This window comes from Lagenorhynchus albirostris, chromosome 8 (genome assembly GCF_949774975.1).
Source record: "Lagenorhynchus albirostris chromosome 8, mLagAlb1.1, whole genome shotgun sequence".
NCBI lineage: Eukaryota > Metazoa > Chordata > Mammalia > Artiodactyla > Delphinidae > Lagenorhynchus > Lagenorhynchus albirostris.
Window position 1 is genome coordinate 84,498,674 of NC_083102.1, and position 27,766 is coordinate 84,526,439.

General features: G+C 35.9%; 1 protein-coding gene across 1 annotated transcript in view; it reads left to right on the forward strand.

Annotated features, from left to right (window-relative positions):
* MAGI2 (membrane associated guanylate kinase, WW and PDZ domain containing 2) overlaps positions 1 to 27,766 on the forward strand; it is a gene marked incomplete at its 5' end in the record, with an annotated part of 1,082,576 nt that overhangs the window by 461,563 nt on the left and 593,247 nt on the right. The window contains one exon of the mRNA XM_060156186.1: positions 21,657 to 21,776. Within this exon, the coding sequence (XP_060012169.1) occupies positions 21,657 to 21,776 (120 nt within the window). The remainder of the gene's footprint in view (positions 1 to 21,656; positions 21,777 to 27,766) is intronic.

Here is a 27,766-nt window from a genome sequence, read left to right on the forward strand (position 1 = left end):
GGACTTTTGGTTGACTTTAGAATCTGATGTGTATTATAAATATTGATGTTTTTTTAACAAGAAGTCATCTTTGGCTATACTTTATTTAATTTTGAAATCATTTATTGATTGATTGATTTTATACATCTTTATTGGAGTATAATTGCTTCACAATGCTGTATTAGTTTCTGTGGTACAACAAAGTGAATCAGCCATAATAACTCAGTACACCCAGACTGTAGTTCAACAGAAAGGGAGTTAAAAACAAAGCACACAGAGTGTCTACAGTGGGCAGGCTGAAATAGAAGAGTGATGAATATCCAGTGATTTAGGTTAATGTAGGCAATGAAGGAATTAGGAGGAAAAAAAAAAATTATTTTGTTTCTATTTTTTGTGTGTGTGTGAGCCAAGGACAAAGAAAAAGTTTATGTCTGTGTGTGTCTACCTGTTTTTATTTTTGCTTTGTGTTGTTGCTTGAATTATCTGAAAGCAACTTAAAAGTGTTCAAGATTCTGCAAGGTCTGCATTATTAGTCTATATAACAGTAGACATACTACTACTGGATCAAAACTACTTCAAAGCCTCATGGAGGAGCTGTTTCCAGGATATATAATGATTGATTTGAAGTAACATGATGTGAGAGATACTACTAAGAATCTTAAAAGATGATAGAGTGTTTTTCAAGCTTCATGAAATATGATGAAAGTGCCTTGTCAAGGATTGCTAAAAGCTTACTCATGAGAAGTCCCTAAATCACCACTGAGAATACATCTATTTCTTGATTGTTTTTGAGTAGCTGCTTGGCAGAATGAGGTGACACTATTTGTTTGGATACGAAAAAAAACAAAGTGACTGTGTGTGTACTGTGCTTGTTAGCCAGACATCATCATGTCACCTCAGACAGAATAGTATTTAGAGCTGAGTAGGATTTAATTTTATTTCAATATACCTAGATTGGTTTTATCTTTTCATTGTGTTTGAAATGATTAATAGCCAGCAGCAATCCTTAGTGAAGGGAAGACAAAGACTGCTGCTGAATACTGTTATTGACTTGAAATGATAAAGATATATTCTCATTATAACTGCTCATAAAATAAATGTCTTAAGGAAAACAACTTCCTCTCTGCCTGTGCACTTCCCTGTAGGTATTTCATTAAAGGCTCTCTCCTTTTACTATTGACTCAAGAGATATTTCCGGGTTAAATCTCCTGACCCTGAAAGCCTATTTTGCCTGGTTTTAGTTCTTTTGTTTTCAGTCACTTTCTTGGCCCCACTCCCATGGAAATGGCATATGAGACATTTGATTTTGGAGACCACTCCCACGGGAGACTTTGGCTGGCCCTGTAGCTCCAGATGCCTGTCTGCCCCTCCCCTGGAATGGGAGTTCAAACAGTAGGAACCGAGGTCCCTTTTAAATGTTATTGGGTGAATATATTAAGTCCGTAAACATGGAGGCTCATATTTTTTTCTAGCATGTGCACTCTGAGTCACTTTCTTTGTGATAACACCCAGGATCTCTCATGAAGGAGTATTAGTAGTTATAGTTCTTGACCAAAATCCAAACCCCTAAAGCAACAAAGATGGAGGCGTGACATATAAGAAGGAAGGACGTTTAATCCTTATTGAGTTACTGACTTACCTACCATAGGCCAGGCTAAGCGTCCAACTCCAAGTGTCGTCCGTGGATTAGCAGCATCAGCATCACCTGAGAGCTTGTTAGAAATGCACGATCAGGGCTTCCCTGGTGGCGCAGTGGTTGAGAGTCCGCTTGCCGATGCAGGGGACATGGGTTCGTGCCCCGGTCCGGGAGGATACCACATGCCGCGGAGCGGCTGGGCCTGTGAGCCATGGCCGCTGAGCCTGTGCGTCCGCAGCCTGTGCTCCGCAACGGGAGAGGCCACAACAGTGAGAGGCCCGCAAAAAAAAAAAAAAAAAAAAAAAGAAATGCACAATCTTAGGCCACGCTTAGATCTACTTATCAGAAACTTCATCTTAATAAGATCCTAAGGAGATTCCTGTGCATGTTAGGAGGTGAGAAGTGTTGAGATAAAGCATTTAAAACTATTATATTTTCTCAAGTAATCCTCACAGCACTTTCACATGGTTGGCTTTTATTATTCCCATTTTACAAATGAGGAATGTTAGGACTAGGGAAATTAAATCACATACTCCAATCCAGACGCTAACCTTTTTCCCATACACCACTGTCCCCATCTGTATAATTCTATGCCAATAACAGTAGTGATGACCATGCCAAAACACAGGGCTTTAATAACCTAGGGATAATTTGACAGCTGGGTAGCTACCACCTGCTGTGAAAAAAAAAATATTTTGTTAATTACTCCCATAGCCAGGAGTAGTCACAAAGAAAATAGTTTCATTATTTTTAGTCACACCTCTGTTTTGAACCAGATGGTATTAACTTCTTTAATTTATAATCCAAAAGATTCAGTAGATTTCAATCTAAACAAACTTTAACTGCCGTCTCCACAAATAAAATTTAGTCTGGGACATTGAAATTTTGCTATGATAGTGGATGTTCCAAAAAGGTGACGCTGATTCTAAAAGCAATTCCCGAAGTAGAATTGTAAAAAAAAAAAAAAAAAAAAAAAAAAAAAAAATTAGTGCATAGTCTCCTAAGGTGTAAATACTCATTTTCATGTTCAAGTTCTGATGGTTTTGTTAAAAGTATCTTATAAAATTGCAAAATTTTTTAGAGTGTTTTATTACTTTTTGATCACAACTTTTACACTCCCAAGAAAAAGGACCAGGCATGAAATGGTAGAGATTGTTTCTTTCAAAAAGTCATTGTGGGAAATAAAACAAGTGGCACTACCCAACAGAAGTGAAGTTTAACAAGGCACTCAAGATTACCTAATGGAATCAGAATGTTTCAGTTAAAGGAAATTAATTACCATATTGGGGCTGACCTGACAGCACATTACGTAGAACGTGGAAATGTGTAAGAGTATGAGCTTGCAGAACTTCTGAAGTCATGAGACTGGTCACCCAGGGTAAAACTTGTGTAAAGCTTCAGTGTATCAAATTTCTGTCGCAAAACGTCTTAGACTGACACCAGCAATCTATATAGCAGATAGAAGAAGCAAGCGTCAGAATTCCCGGAAACAAGATAAATTTCACTATCTTCCTAAATTTTCAGAATACATAGAAATCAATTGGAAGTCATTTAAAGATTTCAACTTGCTAATGATAAGCCAGATTACTGATTATATCCCAAGATCAGTGGTCCATAATGCTAGTGGACATGAAAATCACCTGGGAAGCAACCAGTGAACACTAACCCCAAAATTCTGATTTAATTTATCTGAGGTGGAGCCACTAATTTATAGATCTCCTCAGGTGATTCTGATGTGTAGCCAAAATTGAGAGTTCCTATCCTAAATGATGCTGAAATAAGTGAAAAACTAGTGAAGAGACCAGTGTTTGATATGCTGCTCAAAGAAAATCGTGAGGATTGGCCATATTTCATGTTACAGCTGTTGTATCTTTGGAAGTAAGGCTAACATAAAGACATAGAATATAAGCATGGATTTATGGAGGCCTCTTCTTTTCCCAGTACTCTTATGTACCAAGCATTTTTAATCAGTAATTGAAAATGATGGGGTAAGAAATTGTTTTATGTTTAGTTTTTTCTCTATTATAAGGATGCTGCAATGAACATCCTTGTATATACATATTTGGTCTGTGAGACAATATTTGTATGGTAAATTTCTAGAGGTCGAATTATTTGATCAAAATGTTTATACATTTTAAATGTTGATATTTATTTATTGCTACCTGCCCATCAAAGAGGTTATAGTAACTTATTTCCAAGTAGCATCTATTTCAACCTGTGTCTAATTATAAGATTGAATATACAAGAGAGACAGGATAACCAAGAGTATACATATCTAAGAAGGAAGGAGATTTGAAAAGAGAACAATAGTTTTGAAAAAACTGTAGAGAGAGACGAAGTGAGGTAGTATAATTGTGATTATTGAGCAGTTTTAAAGGACAATTTGAAGCTGTCATAAATGGTCAAATTTTCCTTCAAGTGACAGTTGGCTGTACAGGCAAGGAGAAAGAGTTAGATTCACCTATCTTTTTCAGTATTATATTTGGGATCCCCCATTATATTTTTCTATAGCTTTGTAAAGGAAAACTATTATAGTAGTCTTTATATTGCTAAGTATATGCAGTAGGAACACGTGCACAGGAGATATACAAAAAATTTTCATTGTGGCATTGTTGATTGTAATAAAAATTTGGAAACAACAAATGTCATTGATACTCAACCAATAGGAGAGTAAATAGATTGTGATAAGTTTACATAGTAGAATATCATACACATACATGCATGCCTGGTATAAATACTTGTTCCCGATGTATTATCTGTTTTTATATTGCTGCATTCCATTTGCTAAAATATTGTAACAGTTTTTGTATATATGTTCATGAGGAATATTAGTCTATAATTTTTTTTTTCTTCCACTTTTGGCCTTGTTTTGGGATTAGAGTAATGCTAGTCTTGTCAAATGAATTGGATAGTATTGCCTCTTCTTCAGTTTTCTGAAAGAGTTTGTGTAGATTGGTGTTATTTCTTATTTAGATGTTTGGTAGAATTCATCAGGAAAGCTATCTGGCCCTGGAGTTTTCTTTGAGAGGTAGTTTTTAACCAAAAACTGAAATATATACACAGGTGTGTGTGTGTGTGTGTGTGTGTGTGTGTGTGTGTATATATTACTCGGGCTATGTTTGTATTTTTAAATGTGCTTTGGTTGTGTCTAGGAATTTGTCCATTTCACCTTAGCTGTCAAGTTTATTGGCATAAATTTGTTAATTATATCTCATTAATAAGCTTTTAATATCTGTTGAATCTGTAGTGATTTTACTACATTGCTAAATATCGGCAATTTGTCTCTTTTCTTTTTTGATATCAGTCTGGCTAGAAGCTTATTAGTTTGATCCAGCTGTTGGTTTTATTGTCTCTATTGATCTCTGTTTATTTTATTGACTTCTACTCTGTCTTTATTATTCCCCTTCTTCTTCTTACGTCTTACTTTCGGTTTAATTTGCTACTGGAAGAGGTCATTAAGAGGACATGACTGCCAGTTGACCCGAGAGCTGGACCTGCGCAACGGAAGCCTCTTTACCCCCCTCCCTGTCCTTGGAACATACATTCTGCCCATCGTTCCCACAGTGGGAGCCATTTTCAAGCACACAGCCTTGAGAAAACAATGTGTTGTTAAGACTCTATGGACAGTTAACCTCTATATAAATTTTTAAGATTCTGGTGGACGGGCATGGAGATATATTCCTCTTGCAACCGCCCAAGACCAAGTCTCATATGTAAGGTCCCTTGCTTGTTAAACCTGCCACATACCTATTTGGAGTGGTTTGTCTCTTTCTTCAGCTTTTCCCTGCCCTGTGTGTGTGAGGTCAGTTTGTGAACCAGTGTTTGCTCTTCTTTTTCTAGTTCCTGAGGTCGTTGATTTGAGACCTTTCTTATTTTTCAATATTGATATTTTGGATTGTAACTTTCTCTCTAATTCTTGATTTATTACCATCCCACAAATTTTGGTATCTTGTGTTTTTATTTTTACTTCATTCAGAATAATTTCTAATTACCTTTTTGATTTCTTCCTTGATCTATGCTATTTAGTTTCCAAATATTTGGGGCTTTTCTGTTATTGGTTACTAAATTTTATTATGCTCAGAAAATGTCGTTCTTATTATTTGAACAATATTGAAGTATTGAAATTGTTTTATGACCCAGATATGGTCTATCTTGGTAAATGTTACATGTGCACTTAAAAAATGTGTACTATGCCGCTGCCATAGGGTGGAGTATTCTATAAATGTCAGTTAGGTTAAGTTGAGAGATAGTGTTCTTCAGGTCTATATCTTTACTGATTTTCTGTCTACTTGTTCTATCAATTACTGAAAGACGTGTGTTGAAATCTGTGTAGAATTGGAGAATTGTAAATTTCTCTTTGTAGTTCTATGTTTTTACTTCATGTATTTTGACTCTGTTATAAGTACATAAACATTTAGGGTTTTTTATGTTCTGTTGATGTATTGACCCCTTTATTATTATGAAATGAGCCTCTTTATCTCTGTTAATATTCTTTGCTCTAAAATCTACTTTTTCTGATGTTATTACAGCATGACAGCCTTCATTTAATCATAACATGACACATCTTTTTCTATCCTTACACTTTTAACATTTTTGGTTGTATTTAAAATGTATTTCTTATAGGCAGCATATAATTAGGGCTTGCTTTTTTGGTCTAAATCAATCATCTCTATCTTTTAATTTTGTGTGCCCAGTTTAGAGGTTGCTTTGGGCTTTATATTATACATCTTAATGTATTACGTCAGCCAACAAGTGATACGCCACTTCACATATAAGAAGTTTACAATAGTATACTTCTATTCCCCTCCCCTGAGCCTCTCTTCTCTTGTAATCATACATTTTAATTCACCGTATGTTATAAATCCCACAATATAGTGTTATTATTTTGTGCTTTAAACCGTCTCTTATCTTTTAAATTATTTTCAAAATACATTTTATATTTACCATTCTAAATGCTATTTTGAAATAATTATTATACAGGTGGCTGCAATTGTCTGCATCTTAATAACTTGACATTTCCTTCATGACAAAATTTTTTTTTTTATTTTTATCTTTCTAACAGTCAGTATAGGCACCAAATTAATACTTTTTGAAATTTCTACAAGTCACATTTTTATAATGTGATCTGTAAAAGGGACACATACTCTATCGGTAAGTGAAAGAAGTCAATCTGAAAAGGCTACGTACTGTATGATTCCAACTATAGAAAATCTTGGAAAAGGGAAAACTATGGAGACAATTAAAAGGTTGTCACAGGTTTGGGGGGAGGAAGGAATGAATAGGTGGAGCATGGAGGATTTTTAGGGCAGTAAAACTATGCTGCATGATACTGTAATGGTGGGTACATGTAATGATACATTTGTCAAAACTTGAAGAATGCACCACAGAAGTGTGAACCCCAATGTAAACTATGGACTTCAGTTGATAATGATGGGGCAGTGTTGGTTCATTAGTTGTACCAAATGTACCACGCTTGGGAGAGATGTAGATGTTGGGGGAGGCTGTGTATTGTGGGGAGAGGAAGGCGGGAACTCTCTGTACTTTCTGCTCAGTTTTGCTGTGACCCTAAAACTGCTCTAAAAAATAAAGTCTATTGAGAAATGTGGGAAAAAGGGGCATATGCTCTAAATAACTAAAACTTCATTCAATTCTTAATATTTTACAATTTTTCCATGATGAGGAAATTACTACTTTTTCTTCTGCTCAGAGCTCTTTTAAAATGTTTGTAGCATTCCAGTTTTACAAGTTTGGGATTTTCTTTCCAAAGATATCTCTCTTTTGTGCTCTGCAGCTACTTTCTTGGTAATTCTGAATTATCTTTCTGGATATCCCCACCCTAACTCAGTAACGGTTTAGAGAATGTCTTACTTCCTCCTATGCCTCCATAGGATATTTGACTCCTGGTTTTGTTATTCTCTCCTAGTAGACTGCTTGATCTGAATGTGCTCTGAATGGTGGCTTCCCACCTCCCATTCACCAAGCACAGTTCCCTATCACCCCCACCCACTGCTCCCATCCGTCCCTCATGACAAAATCTGTATAGAACATTTCATGCGTGAGAGCGGAGTACCCTATTACTTGGGAGCCTGGCTTCTGCAGGTAGACTGACTGGGTTTAAATTCTGACTCTGCCACTTACCAGCCCTGTGACTTGGACAAGTTACTCAAGCTGTAAAATGGATAGAATGCTACCCACCTTACGTTGTTAAGAGAAGTAAAAGAGCTAATGCATTCAAAGTGCATAGTACAATGCTTCACACAAGGTTAGAACTCAATACATATTAGTACTTGTTAATGTTATTATTTACACAAAGAAACTTCCCCTACAATTCCTTACTTTGCTATATTCATCAGTCATGTCTTTTTCTTTTTTCTAGTAGATAAACATTCATTCTCAAACATTCCATATGTCTTTGGACAAATGATACATTTGTTTAAAAAAGTTTTCAAAAATGTATTACTGAATGTATTACAAATCAGCAGATTGTCTCAGCAGGAGAAATTCCTCTTTAATAAATAAGCTAAGTTATTTTCAATATTTTACTGTAATGAAATATGAAACCAAGTTATCATGAATTGCCTAGCCTAAGATAATTCTCTTTTTCTTTGTCTTATTTTCATATATTATGAGAGTTTTACCAAGATATGGTCCTAAATTTAAAACTTATATTCATGTGTATATTTTTCCGATACAACTTTATCATGTAATTGCTAATTTTTATATCAGAAAATAATAAATTTCTTAGCACATATAAAATGTGAATGTGACTGTCAGTTTCTCCTACAAATCATATGTAACTTGATTCCCGTGGTAGACATATAGCATGCATACAGGGCATTACAGATATAACATGATAAAATTTACATGTGAAGTTCAGAAGCACTTAGAGGCTCAATACTTCTTCCCTGGATTAAATGTTTGCTGAATTCCATGGGCTGCAGAAATACTGCTAATGAAATTATACCCCATGGCAGCAAGGTCAGCAAGATATCATTATTTTCCACATAAAGATACAATGCCCTCAGCACGATACCTGGGGCATGGAGAAGCTTGTTCACTGCTTTACTTATAGGAAAAGGTGTGTTTCTACTCTTGGCATAGTGTCACAAATCACATAATTCTCCTTACAATTACGTGTTGAAACTAGTTCAAAGATTGCTTAAGGACAGTCTATCTTACTTCTTGGGGAACACATACCTGTGTGTCTTTCCAGAGATTTTCCCCCCATTTTTGTGTCTGTGTATTAGAAACCTGCCTAGTTAGTTACGTTTTGAGAATTTTTCAAAGGGATAATGAGCATATATGTGAAATGTTACACTTAATGCTGACCACACCATCAGAAATGGTCATATTTTTCTCTATATTGAGGTGGTGCACTCAAATGCCGGCATTTGAGTTGCATCTTGTTGGTTTACAAGTACAGGTCGAGGAGACAAGAGCATCAAGACACAAAGGGTCAAAAGACCTAATGCATGGGCAAGAGAGCTACTGCTTGCAGGTCAAATACAGCCTATTGTCTTGTAAATAAAGTTTTATTGGAAAACAGCCATGCTCATTCCTTTATGTATTATCCGTGGCTGCTGCACCTAACATGACAGAGTTTAGTAGATACCACAGAGACTTATGCCTGGCAAAGCCTAGGGCAGTACTATCTGACTCTTTTAGAAAACGTTTGCCAATCCCTATTCCAAAGGGACAATTGGAGTTTAACTGTTTGGAGAGATAAAGAGCTACTTAACTTTGTTCTTGGATGTTAAACCTACAAACAGTGTTGATTTTGATATGGATTCATTAATGCCCTGCAGTCCAGTTTGGAGGCGTTGCCTTTGTAGTTGTCTCAAATACCAGACTCTTTAGCCCTTCTTCTAGAGGACAGTACTTAACACTTTGGGTTTCAAAGCCAGAGAAGTGTTAGCTCTCCAGCCATCATACTACTTTGGGGGGGTTTCTGAGTCAACTGCTGCATTGACGGTGTTCTCATCTCTTTTTCTGTACTTTGTCTCAATTAATCCTGGCAGGTAGCCTTGTTTTTTAATTCTCTATAAAGGAGGTAAGGATTTATCTAAAATTACAAATATTCTCTCTAAAGAATCTAATATTTATTTTGATAATTCACTATTTAATTCAATATCTTGTGTCACAAGTACCTTCAATAGCATTTTTTTGAAATGTCCTTAAAATTTTATTTTGTATTTTATAATTCATGCTTCTCTTAATCTCTCATGATAATTGCAACCCTCAGAAACATGATTTGAGAGTCTGTAAAGCCAAAGATATTTGTTACCATGTGGTTTTATTCTGATATTTTTATGTAAATATTTCCAACGAAGGTCACAAAATGAATATGTGACAGTTCACTGTACACATTACCTTGTATCACTTTTAATTTGCTGTCCAATCAAGAAGCGAGCACAGTGGCCTGGAAAGAAGACTAGAGGTTCTGGGAGCTTATGACAATTGCATAGAAACTGAGTCCTGCTGCCCTTCAGACCTAAAGGGTCACATAGATCTAGGCTAGGTTGCTGACGGCTGCGTGTCTGATGTTTAGGTCTTAGAAAGGCAGAAACAGTACTCTGCCTCTTCCCCCCACCCTTTTCGTTTAACATTCAGAGGCATAAAATTGTTGGCTAAGAAAAAAGAAAAAACATCAAGGTACTTGTGTTTTCTTTTTTCTTGGAATGCTGATTATTTTATTTGATCAAGTCACTTTTCTCCTTTTTCCCTGTTTCTTAAATGGGAGCTGGGCCACACAGCTCAACATTTAATGGCTGGCCCACCCTTCTTCTTTTTTTTCTTTGGTAATTATTTGACATGTGTATACTTGAGAACCTCAATAAATAAAAATTGATCACTCAAATACATGATTTGTGCCGTATAATCTGACAAGCATTTCAATATTTTAAAATCCCTGATTAGTTAACTGTCTTCTTACCTTCATCTGGATTTTTTGGTATTCTATAGACTCTGTATTCTATGATCCACCTTGGGCATTTCAGAATATATCAATAGAATGCTGTAGAGACATACGGTGATACTAAAAGTTAATGTCATTGAAAGATTCTAATAAATATAAAATGATAAAACTATGATTCACTAAACCTTCTATGCAATGAAGGTCAAAGAGTAGAGTGCATTGCTCAGAGGACTGGTGGTGTCTGCACAGTTTAGTTCTGGCCCAGATTAATTTTACATGAGGAAAGTATAAAAGCTTCAAACTGAATATATATTGTTTCTATAAAAAGTCAGGATGGATGTTTCCTTTTTTTAGCTCAGTATGTAATTTTGAAACATTATCTGTTGAATAATAAATTAGGGAATCAAAATCTCTTTTTATTAGTCCTATAGAATGTCAGATATGGAATATATCTAAATTAAATATTGGAAAACTAAAATAAAACGTTCAAAGTGGAATTAATTGGTAACAGAAGGGGCATTCATCTTCTATTATCTTGAAAAATCAGGAAATTAATCGTCAATTTAAGACTATTAATATTATGGTTTACTACTGTGTTTTATCAGTGAAGGTACAGTGTTCCTTTATCCTGGAGTTAGGTTTATTATATATTGTGAGAATGGATCAAAAAGCCAAGTACATAGTTGTCTAGGAATCTGATTTTCCTTGGGTGTGTCATTTTACCTAGTCATTTCTCTGTATCTGTGAGTAGTGGATTATTCTAGACTGTGAATGTGAGTGAGGTAAAGACAGAATTTTGCTGGAGAAAGTAATTGGTGCAGCTAAAGTTTCCTCAACAATCTGTTGGGTAGAGGAGATGGATTTTGTTGTGAAGGAGTGGTTATTTAGTTTACTAATTCTTTGTCATCAAAGCTGTAATGATTCAAATGATATGCAATTAGGATATAATTCACTTTGCCCCAGCTCTTCCTCAGTGTGTGGGCCGTCAACACTGACTTGTTACTGTCAGTAATTAAGTATGATCATTTAGTGTAGAAGCCTTAAAATTGGAAATGAATATGCAAGTATCCACTTCAGCAATGATCACCCCGAAACATTGCCTGTCTTTCTTACTTAGTGCCATGGGTTTTGAGTTCAAATGACAAAGGTCAATAAGATAAACTTTGATTTCTGGATGACATTTCTCACCTCTAACCCTTATCTTCTCTGGTTTTTATAGCTGGGGCATAACTCTTATGAGTGGAATCATAGAACTGATGAAAGGATATGTTTGTCTAAATATTTTTTTCCAACCTAGAGCCTTATGGGTACTAATTCCACAATGTATGCTGCTCATCCCCTGATTTAGTCTGATTAGGATAGTTGTAGACAAACTATAATTTATGATTTAGTGAATCAGATACCTTGGCATAGGGAAATAATGAGGTGTTATTTTTTTCTTACTTGTTGGAGGTCCACAGATTTTTCATTTGTCTTCTAGATTTTTTTTTTTTTAATCCACCACAGTTTTTCTTAGTGCAAGAGATTTTCTGTATTAGATACTTGTTTTTTCTTGCCATATTTGTCATTCCTGGTGAGCAATAATATTCAAGCCACCTATGTCTTTCAGAATTTAAGCCATATTGTTGCACACATAGGACCAAGATACTTTGTATTACTTCAGATAATAATGAAAGTTATTTATAAGCAAACATAAATGGAGATTTGTCAGTTATTTTCCAAATTCATGTAACTTTTAAGAGAACTATGAAAAAGCAATGTGCAGTAGCATAAGAGAGTACTTTGGTTTTCCAGCGTACCTCTCATGACTCTATTCACCTCTACACCAACAAACGACTAATGAATTGTTTCCGCTGAACCCAGTACACAGCTGTAGATTACTCTAGGGCCAATGACAAGTCATGAACCACATGCTTTGTGAGGTGTTGTGGTTAAATTAACAATGACATTTAAAACATGGCTTTTAGTTTGCGTTCCCTGAGATATGAGTGAGGTTAGAGCAGTGGTTCTCAAATTGTTATCCCTGGACTAAAAGCATCAATATCACCTGGGAACTTTTTAGAAATGAAGATTCTCAGGCCCCACCCAAGAGCACTGAATCAGAAACTCCAGATGTGATACCCAACAATCTGTGTTTAACAAGCCTCCCTGTAGTTCTGATGCATCCAACATTTTAAGAACCATCCATTTGGGTATTATGCTGCCTCAATCCAAACTGTTAAGATGTAAAACAGTAATTGGTGCCATATGGGACATTAGTCTGAACCTTTATATCCAGAGATATTCAAGGAGAGATTTCTTCTTCAAAAAAGTCTCGGTGTCTGAAAGATATGTAACATTACTAGTCTATGTCAATTCAGCTTTAAACACTAATTAACAGTATCCTGTTTTAGGGGATAAGAGAGTTTTAAAATAATTCCTGAGGTTTAGAACAATGCACTGTTAAGAAAATAAGTCAAAGTTACTACTGGTGTTTTGCAAATGGATTTGTCTTCAGTATTTTACAAAGCATTCATAGTGTTTTATTGAGGCAATAAATAATTCAATAAAAAACCTAATAGATGATTAATTGACTTGAATTGTATGTTTTCCTTTCTGACCTTAACCCAATCCTCCCCCATCAGTTGATATGAAATGTATAAATCTCACATTGCTTTATAATCTCTCTATCACATGGGAATCAGTGGCCCAAACTATATTATTTACTTTGCTTGCTTTAGCTCTGTGTCTATATAAAATCATACTTCTGGATTTTATATGATTGAAAGTGAGTATAATAAAACCCAAGGCCTAGGCTGATTAGGTAAAAATTGATGAGAGCCATCGGCCAAGGAATCCCCTGAATGTTTTTATTGGAAGTACACAAATCTGTGATGGTGTTCACACTTGCTAATGAGTAACTGACAAACTAAAGAAGTATCTTCAGGAATCTAATAGTAAGTTAAGGTTGAATCTAGAGGAAGTCACCCTAGCGGTCAAGATTTATTTTATCCAGCTTGCAGTTGAGAAACACCAGGAATAAAGAAAAATATATATTCAGAAACATGCACAAGAAAATAATCCAGTTTCTCAGATTCTCACACGGTGACCCATCTGCCTGTGATGCAATGGGCACTGTGGGACTTTCAGTACATCAAAATAGATCATAGTAGGGCTTCCCTGGTGGCGCAGTGGTTGAGGGTCCGCCTGCCGATGCGGGGGACACAGGTTCGTGCCCCGGTCTAGGAAGATCCCACATGCCGCGGAGCGGCTGGGCCCGTGAGCCATGGCCGCTGAGCCTGCGCGTCTGCAGCCTGTGCTCCGCAACGGGAGAGGCCACAACAGTGAGAGACCCGCGTACCACAAAAAAAAAAAAAAAAAAGATCACAGTAGATGATTGGACTATCATCTAGGTAGTAATACTGTCTTGTAAGCCAATGACTGTTTTTTAAGCACTTTACTAAAATTAGGAACTATCAGAAGGCTGAGGGGAAATGTGCCTTAGGGTTACATTTACCACCCACGTCATGCTCTTTTCTTCCTAAGGCAAAAGGAGAAATGTTCCTTCATTTAAAAGGTAGAATAATAATAATAAAAAAATCCATTGGCACCCCTCCAGTTGCCATGGTAACAAAACGACAAGTGACTTTCATGTGCTTTCACTATGCATCAATAATAAGGTAGCCATTTGGGAGTAAATTCATTCTCTTCAGAACATGTCTTTTGAGCACAAGTACCGTACTCTTTCCTTAACTCATGAAGGAGGTGTTATTCATGCTGTACTTAATTTAGCAATTATTAAATACGTTTTTTTTTAAAGAAAAGAAGCAATAGGAGATAAAGACTTAATTTAGTACCATTTCCTCCATTTCCATTCCTTTTATTTTTTTCTTTGGATGAGTGGTCAGGAAGACATAGTAAAGAATGAAATACATAAACCATAATTTGGATAATAAAATTTATTTTGGACATTTCTAAACACCACTTAGGGAAGCGCCAACTAAATATAGAAGAGCAGTAAAAGGTGAGCTTTAGCTTTAGCTATATGACGAATCATCTGTATTTCTTCTTTTATTCTCCCTAGCTTCCACCCTGTTCCTAATGCTGTGTGATTACTTGTTATTACTGCTGAGTCTTGCTTCACTGTCATCTCTCTATTCATAATCTTTTGAGATAGGGAAGTAGCTATAATTATTTCAGCATAAAAATAAGGTAACTGCTTCAGGAAATTCAACTATTTCTCCAGTCTACATATTAATTACCTTTAGCTATAAATTACCATTGTACAACACTTCATTACATTTCATATTATTTGCCTTATTTTTAGAATTGTATTTCTTTCCAAAGGGGTGTTCATAGATCACCAGTTGCTTTCTCTTTCTTCAGCCAATTGCTTTCTTCTTCTGGTGGCAACTGATTTAAGACCAACTAATATCTTTTTTATATATATATATTTTTTTTTTGTGGTACGCGGGCCTCTCACTGTTGTGGTCTCTCCCGTTGCGGAGCACAGGCTCCAGACGCGCAGGCTCAGCGGCCATGGCTCACGGGCCCAGCCGCTCCGCGGCATGTGGGATCCTCCCGGACCGGGGGCACGAACCCATGTCCCCTGCATCGGCAGGTGGACTCTCAACCACTGTGCCACCAGGGAAGCCCCCCAACTAATATCTTTTCTTCCCGGGCACATAGATCTAAAATCTTACTTTGTGAGTCTTGTTATTGAAGGTTCTATACCTGAAGGTAAAATTAAATGATCCACTAATCAAGTTTTATGAGCACTTTCACACTTTTCAAATGATTCAGCAAAAGGTAAAAAAACTTCTTGCAATCTAGTCCATAAGCTCTACTGGCCTTAAGTATCTGTCTAACAAAAGGCAGAGGGTCCTCCTAAATAGTGACTAAATCATTGTGTCCCACATTTTAGTGTGTAATCAAAGGAAATGGATTTCTATCTCAATGTTTCTTTATACCCAGACAATAAAAAGGGGCAATCTGTGTCTTTAGGCATAAGAACTTTTTCTTCTTAAGAAATTTTAGCCTTAATGAAATTAATTCACTTGAAACTTTAATTATAAAGATTCCAACAATAACATACCATCAATGATGTTTGTTAGAATTGTATTACTCTTAGTAGTGTATTAATATTACTAAGGAGGAATGCAATCATGTTGCTCATGTTTTTACTTTTTATAATACCCTTTTATATCCAGTATTTACCTCACTGCATAATAAGAAAACTGATGATCAGCTAAAGGTTGTTTTAACCCAGAACCACATATCTAAAATATTAAAACAAAAATAAAAAGCAGATGTTCTGAATTTCAGTTCTAAGAATCTTTTTGCCACATGATGCCTTCCACCTTCTTCCTTTAAAAACGAGGGGTGATATATATATGTGTCTATGTGTGTGCACATTTACCAGTCATCAGAACCCACCATGCACTGTCATATTTATCAACCCTATAAAAATAACCTTGGAAGTTCAAAAATACATGTATTTGGACACCAGTGTATAAGTCAATTGACTTAAGCTAGACCAAGCAGTACGTGAAATAAGTGAAGTTTCTCTCTAGGAATTTAGTGATTCTTTTTAAAATATAACCAAGCTCTTTGTGGAACTCCTGTTGATTCCCAGAGGTCTCTAGCCAAGCTGTCATTCACTCCTCTGAAGCCTGCAGCCCATAAGTATTGCAGATTTCTGCTTCCCTTCAGGTCCTTTACAGTCTTTCTCTTCAAACTTTTGCTCTGTATTGTCTAAGCTAACGGTTAAAAATCTCAGTAATTGTCCCACAGAATAGTCCATAGGTGCTAATGATTTGATTTATGGTCATTCAATAGGATTTAGCCCTTTACAGAATACTATATAACTTAGAAAAAAATTTTCTTTGTTTAGTCTCTTCTCGTTAGAATGTAAGTTTCATGAAGGAAAGGATTCTATTCTGTGTTCTTCAAAGATATATACCAGGTATCTTGAATAGTGCTTGAATATCACATAATACATGCTCAATTAATATTTTTGGCAAGAATTCCTGGGGGGACTTCCCTGGTGGTTCAGTGGTTAAGAGTTCGTCTTCCAATGCAGGGGGTGTGGGTTCGATCCCTGGTCGGAGAGCTAAGATCCCCCATACCTGGCAGCTAAAAAGCCAAAACATAAAGCAGAAGCAACATTGTAAAAAAAACAATAAAGACTTTAAAAATGGTCCACATTCAAAAAAAAAAATCTTAAAAATTCATGAGGAAAAAACAACTACTCATGATGTCATCTCTGTTCTTTCAGATAAGAGTACTTAACATATATAATCCTTTCTGAGTGCCTAAAATTTTCCAGACATTGTTTTAAGTATATGGGTTATCTCATTTCTTCTTCAAATTAACTTTTTAAATATGCTACTAGTATTATTCCCATTTTACAGGTAAGAAAACTAGAGTTTATAGAGATGAAGAACCTTCCTCAAGATATTGCTGATAGCATCAACAAGCTCAGACAGTTTGATTCCATGGCTCACATTCCTATCTACTATAGCATATGTTTTAAAGGTAGTTTCTATTTTGGCTAAACTGAAGAGTAATTCCAATGGTGGAAAATTTGGGCTAAAAGGAAAGGAGATTGACACATGGCAGGACAGGAAGGAAAATATTTCTGAAGCAGAAAATTCTTATATTATGTCCTCTCACATGTTCTGTCAAGGCAGGTCCCCCTAGAGAGACTCTATAACCTGGCATATCATGAGAGTTGACTTTATTGCCGATAACAGAATCTGAACCTCTTCTGACTCTTTTTAGCTAACAGTATTTTCCTCTCCTTACCTTTTTCAGCCAAGTTTCTTGACTAGAGATTGGGTAGATAAGCCCTTTGGAGAGGGTATGTGATAAGCCTCATGCTGTACCAGGGCTAATCGGGTAGTGCAATGATAAACTAAGAGGGGGAGGCAGGCACACCAGTGAAGTAGCCATTTCTTAGTCCAGGAGGGCAGTGTTTGAGCAGAGATAGTGCAGAAGAGAAGGATGACATTGTAGAGTTACAGGGCATAGAATTTGCCAGCTATTTGGAGAGGGAATAAAAGAATGAGGGAGACCTCAAATGTGACCCTGAGGGAAAGTTTCAGGGCATGCATGACAGGAAAAGTGGTAGTGATGTTAACAGAGGAACAGGATGGAAATAATATGTTTTCATTATATTTTCCTGAAATGCCAAGTCAGATTTGCTACCCGTGAGGGTTGAATAAAGACATTTTCATACATGCAAAGTCTCAAAAATGTAGCTCCCATGCAACTTTTGACAGAAAGTTTCTGACAGTTGTGTTCTGCCAAAATGAGGGAGTGGACTACAAAAAGAGATATGGGATCTGGGAAAGAGGGGTTACAACACAGGGAAGAGGCAAGGTGAATCCCAGGATGACGGCAAAAGGTGATCCCAGGATGGCAGCTGTGTGGTAGGCCAACACAGTCCGGACTGGAGCAGATCAGAAGGCTGCAGGAGAAATTTCTTCAGTAGGATAAACTTGACAAAATATCAAATGTATTTGTATATTCTGAGAGGAGATTTGTTTATCCAAGGAGAGGATTAATTAATTGAAATATTGATCAGTATGTGGAAATTTGGAAATTAAAACATTAAATTTAGAGTAAACAAAAAATTACACAAGAATGGAAAATTAATCAGCACAGTACATGGTTCTGCTGGAAATAGATTTACATAGTATTATTATTATAAATGTTAAATAGTAATCTAACACAAGTTTGTTCTACTGGGAGAATGGGAGAAGGGAAAAAGGAGGAAGTGATGTGAAGAAGTGTGGGCAAAAAGAGCTAAATCTTCATTTTCTTTTCCAAGAAATCAATAGTGACTAAAATAAAAAACAACAAGAGCCATCATAAGTATTGATAAATTATTTAAAGACATGAAGGTAAAACAAAAGAATCAGCTAAAAGAGTTAAAAGTGTTTACCGCTGGATAAAATGAAAGGTGTGTGTGTGTGGGCAGGTGATGACAGTCTACTTAAAAAAAATAACGTAGAGTTGTAGAATAACAAACCTTGTAGAAGTGTAGAATCTTTAAAATATCTGTATAACTTTGATAAAAAATAAAAACTAGACTTTGAAAGAAAGCAGAGGAGAAGGGATTAGTCTTAGCAAGATGGATGGATGATTACAATTAAGGATGAAGATAATGCAGATGAAGGAGTTAGAAATTAGGAAACTTTAAGGAATTTTAATTCAGAGTATCTCTCATATTACCAGAAAGAGAATGAGCTAACGTCTTCTGCTGAAAAGTCAAAGCCCTTGAGTATTAGAACATGGTGGGTCAAAGAGGGAAGAAGACACTTATTAAAAGGATTGCCATGCATCAGTTGAATCAAACTAACATTGGGGGGGGGGAGGCATGGACTGGGAATTTGGGATTGGTAGATGCAAACTATTACATTTAGAATGCATAAACAACAGGGTCCTACCTTATAGTACAGGGAACTATATCCAGTCTCCTGGGATAAACCATAATGGAAAAGAATTTTTAAAAAGTGTCTGTATGTGTAAAACTGAGTCACTTTGCTGTACAGCGAGATTGGCACAGCATAGTAAATCAACTCTACCTCAATTAAAAAAAAACAAAATGAATAAACAAAAACTTGTCCAACAACAACAGCAAAACTAACATTAGAAGGCCTAAATCTGTAGGGTACTTTGTCAGTGAAAGTTCATGGTTTTCTATAGCAGCTGCAGTCTCTGAATGAAATAGCCAATAGGGAACTTGGAGGTTTGTTAAGACGTGGAAAATGGTGAAGATGAACTAAAGGAAAGAAGGCATGTTAGATTCCCAGTCCCTTAGTAGAAAGGCAAATATGGGGAACATCATGGAAATTAGGAGCCATCAGGAGACTGGAGGTTATAATTAAAAAGAAGAACAGAATGAGAGAAAAGGATGGGAGATTGATGTCAAATATGGGAAATGCAGCTTTTAAGATTGTAGTGTAGAACTTCTTCAAGCAACAGCGAGGTAGGCGAACCCCCAGTCCAAATAGGCAGCCAGCAACAAGCAGGTCAACAGCAACAGGTGACACTGATGCAGCCACAGGGGAGGCTGAATCCCTAAGGCAGAAAGTCAGTCACATTGGCCTGAGATGTAAGACGTAGATGGAAGAACAACCAGTGAACCAAAGTACTCATGGTCCTTCCAAGAAGAGCACAACCCCAAACACGTTCACTAGAATTTGGTGCAGGCGAGTCACTCTAGTCAAGTCAGCAGCCCTGGAAATTGCCCTTAGGCTCGTGGTCTTATGCTCACATTGTGCTGGGAATGCATTACTGCACTGCAAGCAGTTAATTAATCAAAGCGTGTAGCTTCTGAAATATGCAGATAAATTAGGAAGGAAAATTGAAACTGTGTTACGTGATCTTTCTTAATGATTAGAGCGTGTTCTAAAGAAACAGAAAAACAAATTGATTGCCGAAAACCATGTTAATGTGCTTTTAATTCACAAGGGTTAAGCATATAATAGTCAGGATATTGAAAATTAAGGTTCTCATAGAAACATTAATTTGACAACCTTATGCATACTAGGTGTGGGAGGTTTATATTTTATAACGTTAAAAGCAGAAGGGAATATTATAAAATGTGACTCAGTTAAACAAAATAAAATAACAAATTCAGGGGAAAGTCATTAAACATGACTATGGGGAAAAAATTGTTTTGCAACCCCCAAAGAAGGTTGTAAAATTTAATTTTAGAACATAATGCCTTCAAATTTTAAAAAATGTTTTCAATGGAAAGTAATCATTTTTACCAAAAATGAATTTTCCTAACACACTGTATATTCTGATATTAGTTTAGGCCTCTCATTTGCAGTCCAGATTTGATCCTAATAGACTAAAAGGAGAACTGACTGGCTGTTACAGGGCCTAGTTGATAAAGATTTTGGAGAGTGAAAATAAATTTAAGGGTTTGAAATACTTTTTGTTTAGCTTATAGAGAATATGGACGATAGTATACATGTGAATAAGCCTGCCAGTGTACTAGTACTTTGTTTACACATTTGCCTTCTATGTACTTTCTGCATACTATTTGCACGTATGCATTACGAAAATTCCAATCTGACATGCAAAATGTCTTATGTAGGTGGCGTAGAAAAAGAAAAGAAGCTTAAGGCATGTTCAGGGAAGGAAGTATTCCAGAAAACAAACCCACAGCCTTTAATATGTCTCTGTTTTGGTTCCCACCTCACGAACTGGACAGCAGGTCTGGGAGACTGACTTCTCCAGTGGAGCTGTACTGAGCCACAGGCTGCTATTCCTGTCACCCTGGTCACAGAAGCTGTTTACTCTATAGGTGATGCAGGAAACAAGAGTGGTGGACCCATGCAGTAACCCCTTAGAGTGTGTCACCTCCCAGTGCAGTCAGAATTAAAGACAATAATGAAAGAAAGAAAGGAAGGAAGGAAGAAAGAGAGAAAGAGAGAAAGAGAGGAAGGGAGGAAGGGAGGGGGAAGAAAGAGGGAGGGAGAGAAGGAGGGAGGAGGGATACTATATTACTAACATAATACTAATTTAATTATAATTATTACTCAATTCTAATTATTATTTAGTCATTTAATTTTAAGTAATAATAAAGCCTTTCTTATCCTTTAAATCAAATATAAGCTATTATTTGGCACAAAATTAACAAGTGGCAACAACCTCCCCCCCATAAAGGAGCAGATCATGAAAATATAAAGGTAAATTGACATTTTGCTAACATTTCTATTTTCCATTGTATTTTATGTCATAGCAAAGCACTCTACAGAACAATAGAGGTCCATTCATGGAAGAGAGATATGTAAATTCCTGAGCTAGCAGACTCCTGGCCCAATATTCAAGCCACCTCTTCAAAAAGGGCACAATGGTCTGCATTTTTCACTGAAAAACCTATGCAGCCACATTCCATGGCAATGAACTCTTTATAAACTTGATGAAGAAAAATGCTTTGTATGTTTACTTTAATCTTAAACCCCTGCTATTTTCTGTTTCCAAACAAACAGAAGGACAAATGCAAACTGCCAACTCGCAGGATGTACAAACAAGTGTTATTGAATATTCAGAAGTGTGGTGGTATTTCTAAAGTTCAGCAACAAATCACTTAGAGTCTTGCTTTTGTTTTTAATTTTCCTTATTCAGGCACCACAAGGCCACATAAGGAGGGTGAGGTTCCTGGAGTGGACTATATTTTCATCACTGTTGAAGATTTTATGGAATTGGAGAAAAGTGGTGCTCTCCTAGAAAGTGGGACTTATGAAGGTAAGCACAGCTCTACTGCTGAATTTATTTCTCGTCGCATCACATTTTTCTCCTTTGTCTGAAATGCATTAGAACATCAGATTACTAATGTGCTGTTGTTTTGGTTTGAGAGCTTTAATGAGGTCACTTTAGAAGTGTATTTTGTAAAGAAAAATTAAAATATATCTGCGTTAATTCTACTCTTAAGATGCCAAGAGAAATGTGTATGTACATACCCACTGAAGTATCCTTGTGATCAGGATATCCTGAGGCTAAGCTGTGATCGTCCAGATAAATTATCTTCATCTCTAGGTAGCATCTAAAGAGCACAGGGCTTGCGTTCCAGTCCTGTCACTACCTCTGTGTAGTTTTCTCCGGTTGCTTCACTTCACTTGCCTTTACTTGCCTCTCATGCAAAATGATGGTGTAGGAAAATATGATCTGTGGATGAACTCCAAAGCTCTACCACATGTTTCCTTGTGTGCCCATGTCAAACACGAACAAATGAAATTAAAACCTTGAAGGTGGGACATATGATTCAGTGGAAAAAGCACTGTAACCTAAGCCAGAATCTGCTTCAGTTCCAAACCTGGCTTTACTACCTACCCACTATGAATATTAAGTAACCCGGTGAGTATCTCTGAACCTCAGTAGTCTTATCCATAAAAGGAGAAATGATAGCATTGAAAAATAGAGATAAATAACATGCTTGCATGTATATGTTCAAGTAACATCGACATGTATGTAGTTTATGTCTAATGAAGTTACAGATCTGTGTCTGTATAATGAAATTTTAAAGTAATATAACTAAAAAACAGTAGAAAATAATACCTTTATTCCTGCGTCGCAGTTACTGTATGTGTGAACTATATTTATATGTATTATTACATCCAAAGGTGAATCTAGTTTTACTGAACTGCAGTTAATAGTGAGTGATATTAAAAACAAAACTCATATGCATTGCTGCTTAGCCCATCAAATATCAGAGGTCTACCGTGAGCAACGAAACTGGATTTGTAACAGTTGGCCCTCCTCTTCCTCCTTCATTTACTTGTAGAGGCCGAGTGGACTATAGTTATTTAAGAACTCAGTATTTTTAAGTTGTTAGAAGTATTAAAATCTCTTTTTACTTCACACTCCTAAGGCAATTTAGGCTGACACATGTGCCTAAGTTATGGGTCAGACATTTAGTTGCTTATTTCCACATTCATAGGAAATAGGCAAAAATACCCACGAAAAGAAAATGGTTTTATATGAGTGTTGTTTCCTCTTCTAATTGTCAAAAATGAATGATAGTGAAGATTGATTGAAAATATTATATTTATTGCAGTATAGTTGATTTACAGTATTACATTAATTTCAGGTTTTCACAGCATAGTGATTCAGTATTTTTATACATTATACTCCATTAAAAGTTATTACAAGATAATGCCTATAATTCTGTGTGCTATGCAATATATTCTTGTTGCTTATCTGTTTTATACATAGCAGTTAAATGAAAAAGCTGTGTTGATCATATAAGCTGCCTTAAATTATCTATGAAAAATAACTTATAAATCATAGAAAATAATGATATCAAAGAAGTCAGAGTAAATTAACAATAAATTGTGTAGTATGTTTTCCTGTGGGCTTTGCAACATGATTTAGTGGCATTCATTAGTTTACATGTCTGCTAATAATAATGCCTTGTATTTAGTTACTGTATTTAAATGTCATATATATGTAGCAAAGAACAAATGCCTTAATATCCACGAGCATTCCAAAAGTAGTATGATTAACAAATATGACCTTTCCTTTCTTTTTTTTATTAAATAAAGATCGTATTAACTGTATAGAAAGTGGAAAAATTAAATCCATTGTTCATGTTAAATTGCCATGATATTTATGATAAACTAGATGTCATGATAAACTAGATGTCATGAAGTTTAATATCAATATTTAAAAATAAAGCCTAGCTTAAATTTTAGGTTTTAGGTTTCAGTTAAATTTTGAATTTTAAATTTTAAATTTTAAAATTTAAATTTCAGTTTAAATTTCAGTTAAATTTTAGGTTTCAGTTAAATTTTGAGGGAAATTTCCTGAAACCATACAAACATAATCAAGTTTTGTGAGTCAGGGTGGGTTATCCTGAATCTCCTTCAGATGTTTTTTCAGCGCTGAGAGTAGAGTTGGCTAAATTGGTGCCAAATTGTTAATCGCCCACGCATGCGTAGAGCTGATCTTTGAATAATACGGCTGATATACACACATGACTTTGGGGAATCAATACTATTATTTACAAATGCATACTCTGTACTTGGATAAATAAGAAGCTCTTTTCTCAGGTCACATAACCATCTGGGTGGACACCTAGGGAGCCTTCTCAAATCTCAGAATCTTCAGATTTTCCAACAGTTACAGCTGAGGAACCAGTAGAATTGGCCTTCTAATGAAAATCACTGCTGTTCCTTCAGTATTAATCACTAGCTCCAGACTCAGAGCTACCTGAGTTATTTGTTATTTGTGTTATTTGTGTTATTAATGTGTTATTCATCCAGGAAGCCTAGGGAATGCCTTTTCTGCTGTTGGTGCTTTCAGAACATACAGAGAAACAATCATGTACTACTCAGCTAGATAAAGAAGGACCTCAGAGCTTTTATATTTGTCAAACTTTCATGGTATCACTCTCTCATAAAATAATAAAATACCAGTTTCTCTGTTACATGTTCTCCCTTCTGCAGTGTTTTAGGCCATTGTTGTCCTTCCTCCTCCTTGCTAGATCATTCTCATGCTTTCTCAGTACTCTTTAGAGCTCTCAGCCAGGCTAGAAAATTCATTTCTGATATCTGTGAATCCACTAAAGAAATTAAAAACAAATTGAGTTCCTCTGAGCATTAAGGTCACAGACCTGTTAACCATGTAGGATCCTTAAGACTGATATATGTATGTATATACTTCTGTCTTGTCAATAATTCTAATTTTAATCTGGAATTTGTCCTTTGATTAGAAACGAGATAGACTATCCTGAATTGTAGTTCTGCTTCTTAGAAACTGGCCCAAAGTCCTTGCTCCAGAAGAACAATTCTGTTATTACCAGAGGCTGCAAGGAAGGCCTTAATATGCTTGTGTTACCTTCTACAGTTAGGCCACATGGCGCTAGGCAGAATTTTAGCAGATTCTTAAAAGGCTTTTTCTGCATCACCGACCCCTCATCTAGTATGAGCACCTCATTTCAGTTTGTTATACAACAGCTGCTGAATGGCTCTGCATTTAAATGGCCCAGAGGACTTGACTCTAATGGACCATCAGGTGTTGGTAAAGACTCTTCCATGACTTGGATGACCTCATCTTCATCTTTTCATATTCAGTCAGGTTGAAAATTAAGTTAATATAACAAGGCCTAGTGACAAGCCTGACATAACCTCAAGTAACAGGAAGAACACCATGAACCTTCCTGTCAGGACTGAAGATGTAGGCTTCATGTGAAACACGAAGAGCTCTGTGGATGAATGCAGACATTTTCTTTGGGATTAAGGTCACATGCAGGTATAAATGTGACACTGCGAGGTAGAATTAAATAAGTAGGTTTGGTCATCTAAAGGTTAAGTACTCTAAGTACCTGGAAGGAAGCAGTGCCCTTGGGAACTGTCCGAAGTGCTGAATTACCCAGTCACTGACCACTCCCACTGCCTCATCCTGCGTTCTGAATGACATCTTTAACAAACCCATGTCCCCTGAGCTGCACCTGCACTCTTATTTCATTTAATTCATCTAGTGAGATCATCCACAGTCATATTCCAGAGCAGCAGTTCTGTTGTAACATTTGCTATCATATTTTGCTGTTCTGCTTTTAAATCGAAACAAAGCTATCTTTCTATCTATTGAAGAAACCCTTAAAGTTTCTTAAAGTTAAAGGTTTTCTTTAAATAGATGTAAGATCAATTGTAATAGTCCTTCAGTTTTTAAGAGGACCAAATCAAACCCAGCAAGTTATTAGGGCATCTGTAGAATATAGTGCAAATATGGCACTCACCTTCACCTTGATGCTGTGGTTTGTCCTATTCATGGACCTTAATGTATATGGATTTGAGCCAACTGTAAACAGCCCACATAGTTTCTTAAACCATTTTATTACAAGGACTCTGAAATTCAAGTCTTCTCACAACTGTACATAAATGAGTGCTGTTCTTCCTGGTATAGCACATACAATCCTATAAAATTTTAAGTATTAAGGACAAATAATTTTCTAGGAAAATAAGCCGATAACTCCTATGATGAGAGAAGAGATACAACAAATTTTACATAAACCCATTTAATTTTACTAACTGAAATCCACATCCACTTTTTTTAGTATGACCTTTGGGCATTTATTATTGAAATTTTGAATCTCTATTTCCAATCAAGATAGCACTGGTGACAGAGAGATGCTCAATCCAATAAAAAATCATTATTAGTACTATAAATAGTCTTCAGAAAAACCATTCTTCTATCAGTCCAAGTTTCTATCCACTGAAATGTAAATATTTCCTGAAGGGCAGATCAATGCTTCAATTGATGCTAAGATTGCTCTCATTCCAGGAGACCAAAAAAGAGATAAAATGTCATTGTTTCTCTTTCGCTTATACTCTATTACAAGAGAAAATTTTTACTAAGTAAGTAATAACCTCCACAACAACAGTAGATTCTTGGAGCTTGCAGTTAAAAGGGTCCAGCTATTATTACATATTGTAAGATTTTTTTTCTTTTGATATTTCCTTCTTTTTCTTTTGGCAATTTCCCTATTGTGGAAGATTCTAAGCCGTGCATTTGGGTGTTCATTTTAGAAACACTAAACACTTGCACATAAAATTCAGTATGTGTTTATTTGACCAGTAAAGGAAAAACACATTTAGTGAAGTTTTACACCCCTTTGAGATCTTACAATGCCAGAGGTTTTTTGTAAGTGGTTCATTATGTGTTCAAAGGTATTTGCAGAGAGCATATGATTTTTGCATGCTGCTTTGCTCCTGTGTAAGGCACTAAGACTGGAAGTGTTATTGTGCATTAAAATGTGATAAAATTCCCTCTTGGTTTGGGACTTTTGTAAGCCCAGCTTTTTCCAAAGTATGTCATGCAAATGCCTATTTCTAAGTACTCTTTTTTTCCCAAAAGGAACTAGAAGGAACAGACCAATCAATTAACTAATTTAATATTATCATATAAATTATAACTTGAAGTCTGAAGTCAAGGAAAATAAAATGACTTGTTTACTATTACCTAAACTGCAATATTAACCAGTTTCCTGTTAGTTCTATATTTTTTTGTTCAGTGTAGCTGAAAGGAACAGGACCAACCTTTTTGGAGTATATCATTAAAATAAAGCCAGTATTCTTGGGCATAAGACTCACTTATTTGACTCTCTCACAACCCATAATGATATTAGGTAAAGCTGAGGATTCCAAAACTGTGATATTTGAGGTTTCCTTAATTTCCCTCAAGCTTGTGCCTTTAATTACAATGATTTTCTAACTCCTGTACACATCCTTTATAAATTTTTATCTGAAACAAATTGAGATTTCACGTGAAATAAATATCATGTCCCTCATTTAGTGGGAAGAAAACCTGCATGACTTTAAAATTTTTACTTACGTTTCTCTTCACTACTTCAACAAGCAGAACCTATTTCCCTTTGCTGATTGGGTGAATATTTTCACCTCTGAGTTGTTTTTCTGAATGGACAAAAATGGATAACAATATTGATAATAAATATTTTATAATGTTTATTTGTGTATTGCTGCAGCTGTGAATATATATTGAAAAATATTTACTGGATCTTACAATTCCATGACTATCAAAGACAGTAAATTCACTCATTCCACACGATCAATTCTTGATCAAATTGATTACAACAGTCTTCTGCATGAGAGTTCATGTTTCTCTAAAATAACATCAACATAGTGATGATCAATGGCTCTTGCCATTAGTCTTAGATTAGACATATAGACCTTCCTAAAGGAGAAGTTTCATTTACTCCAGTTATTCTCAGTGATGCC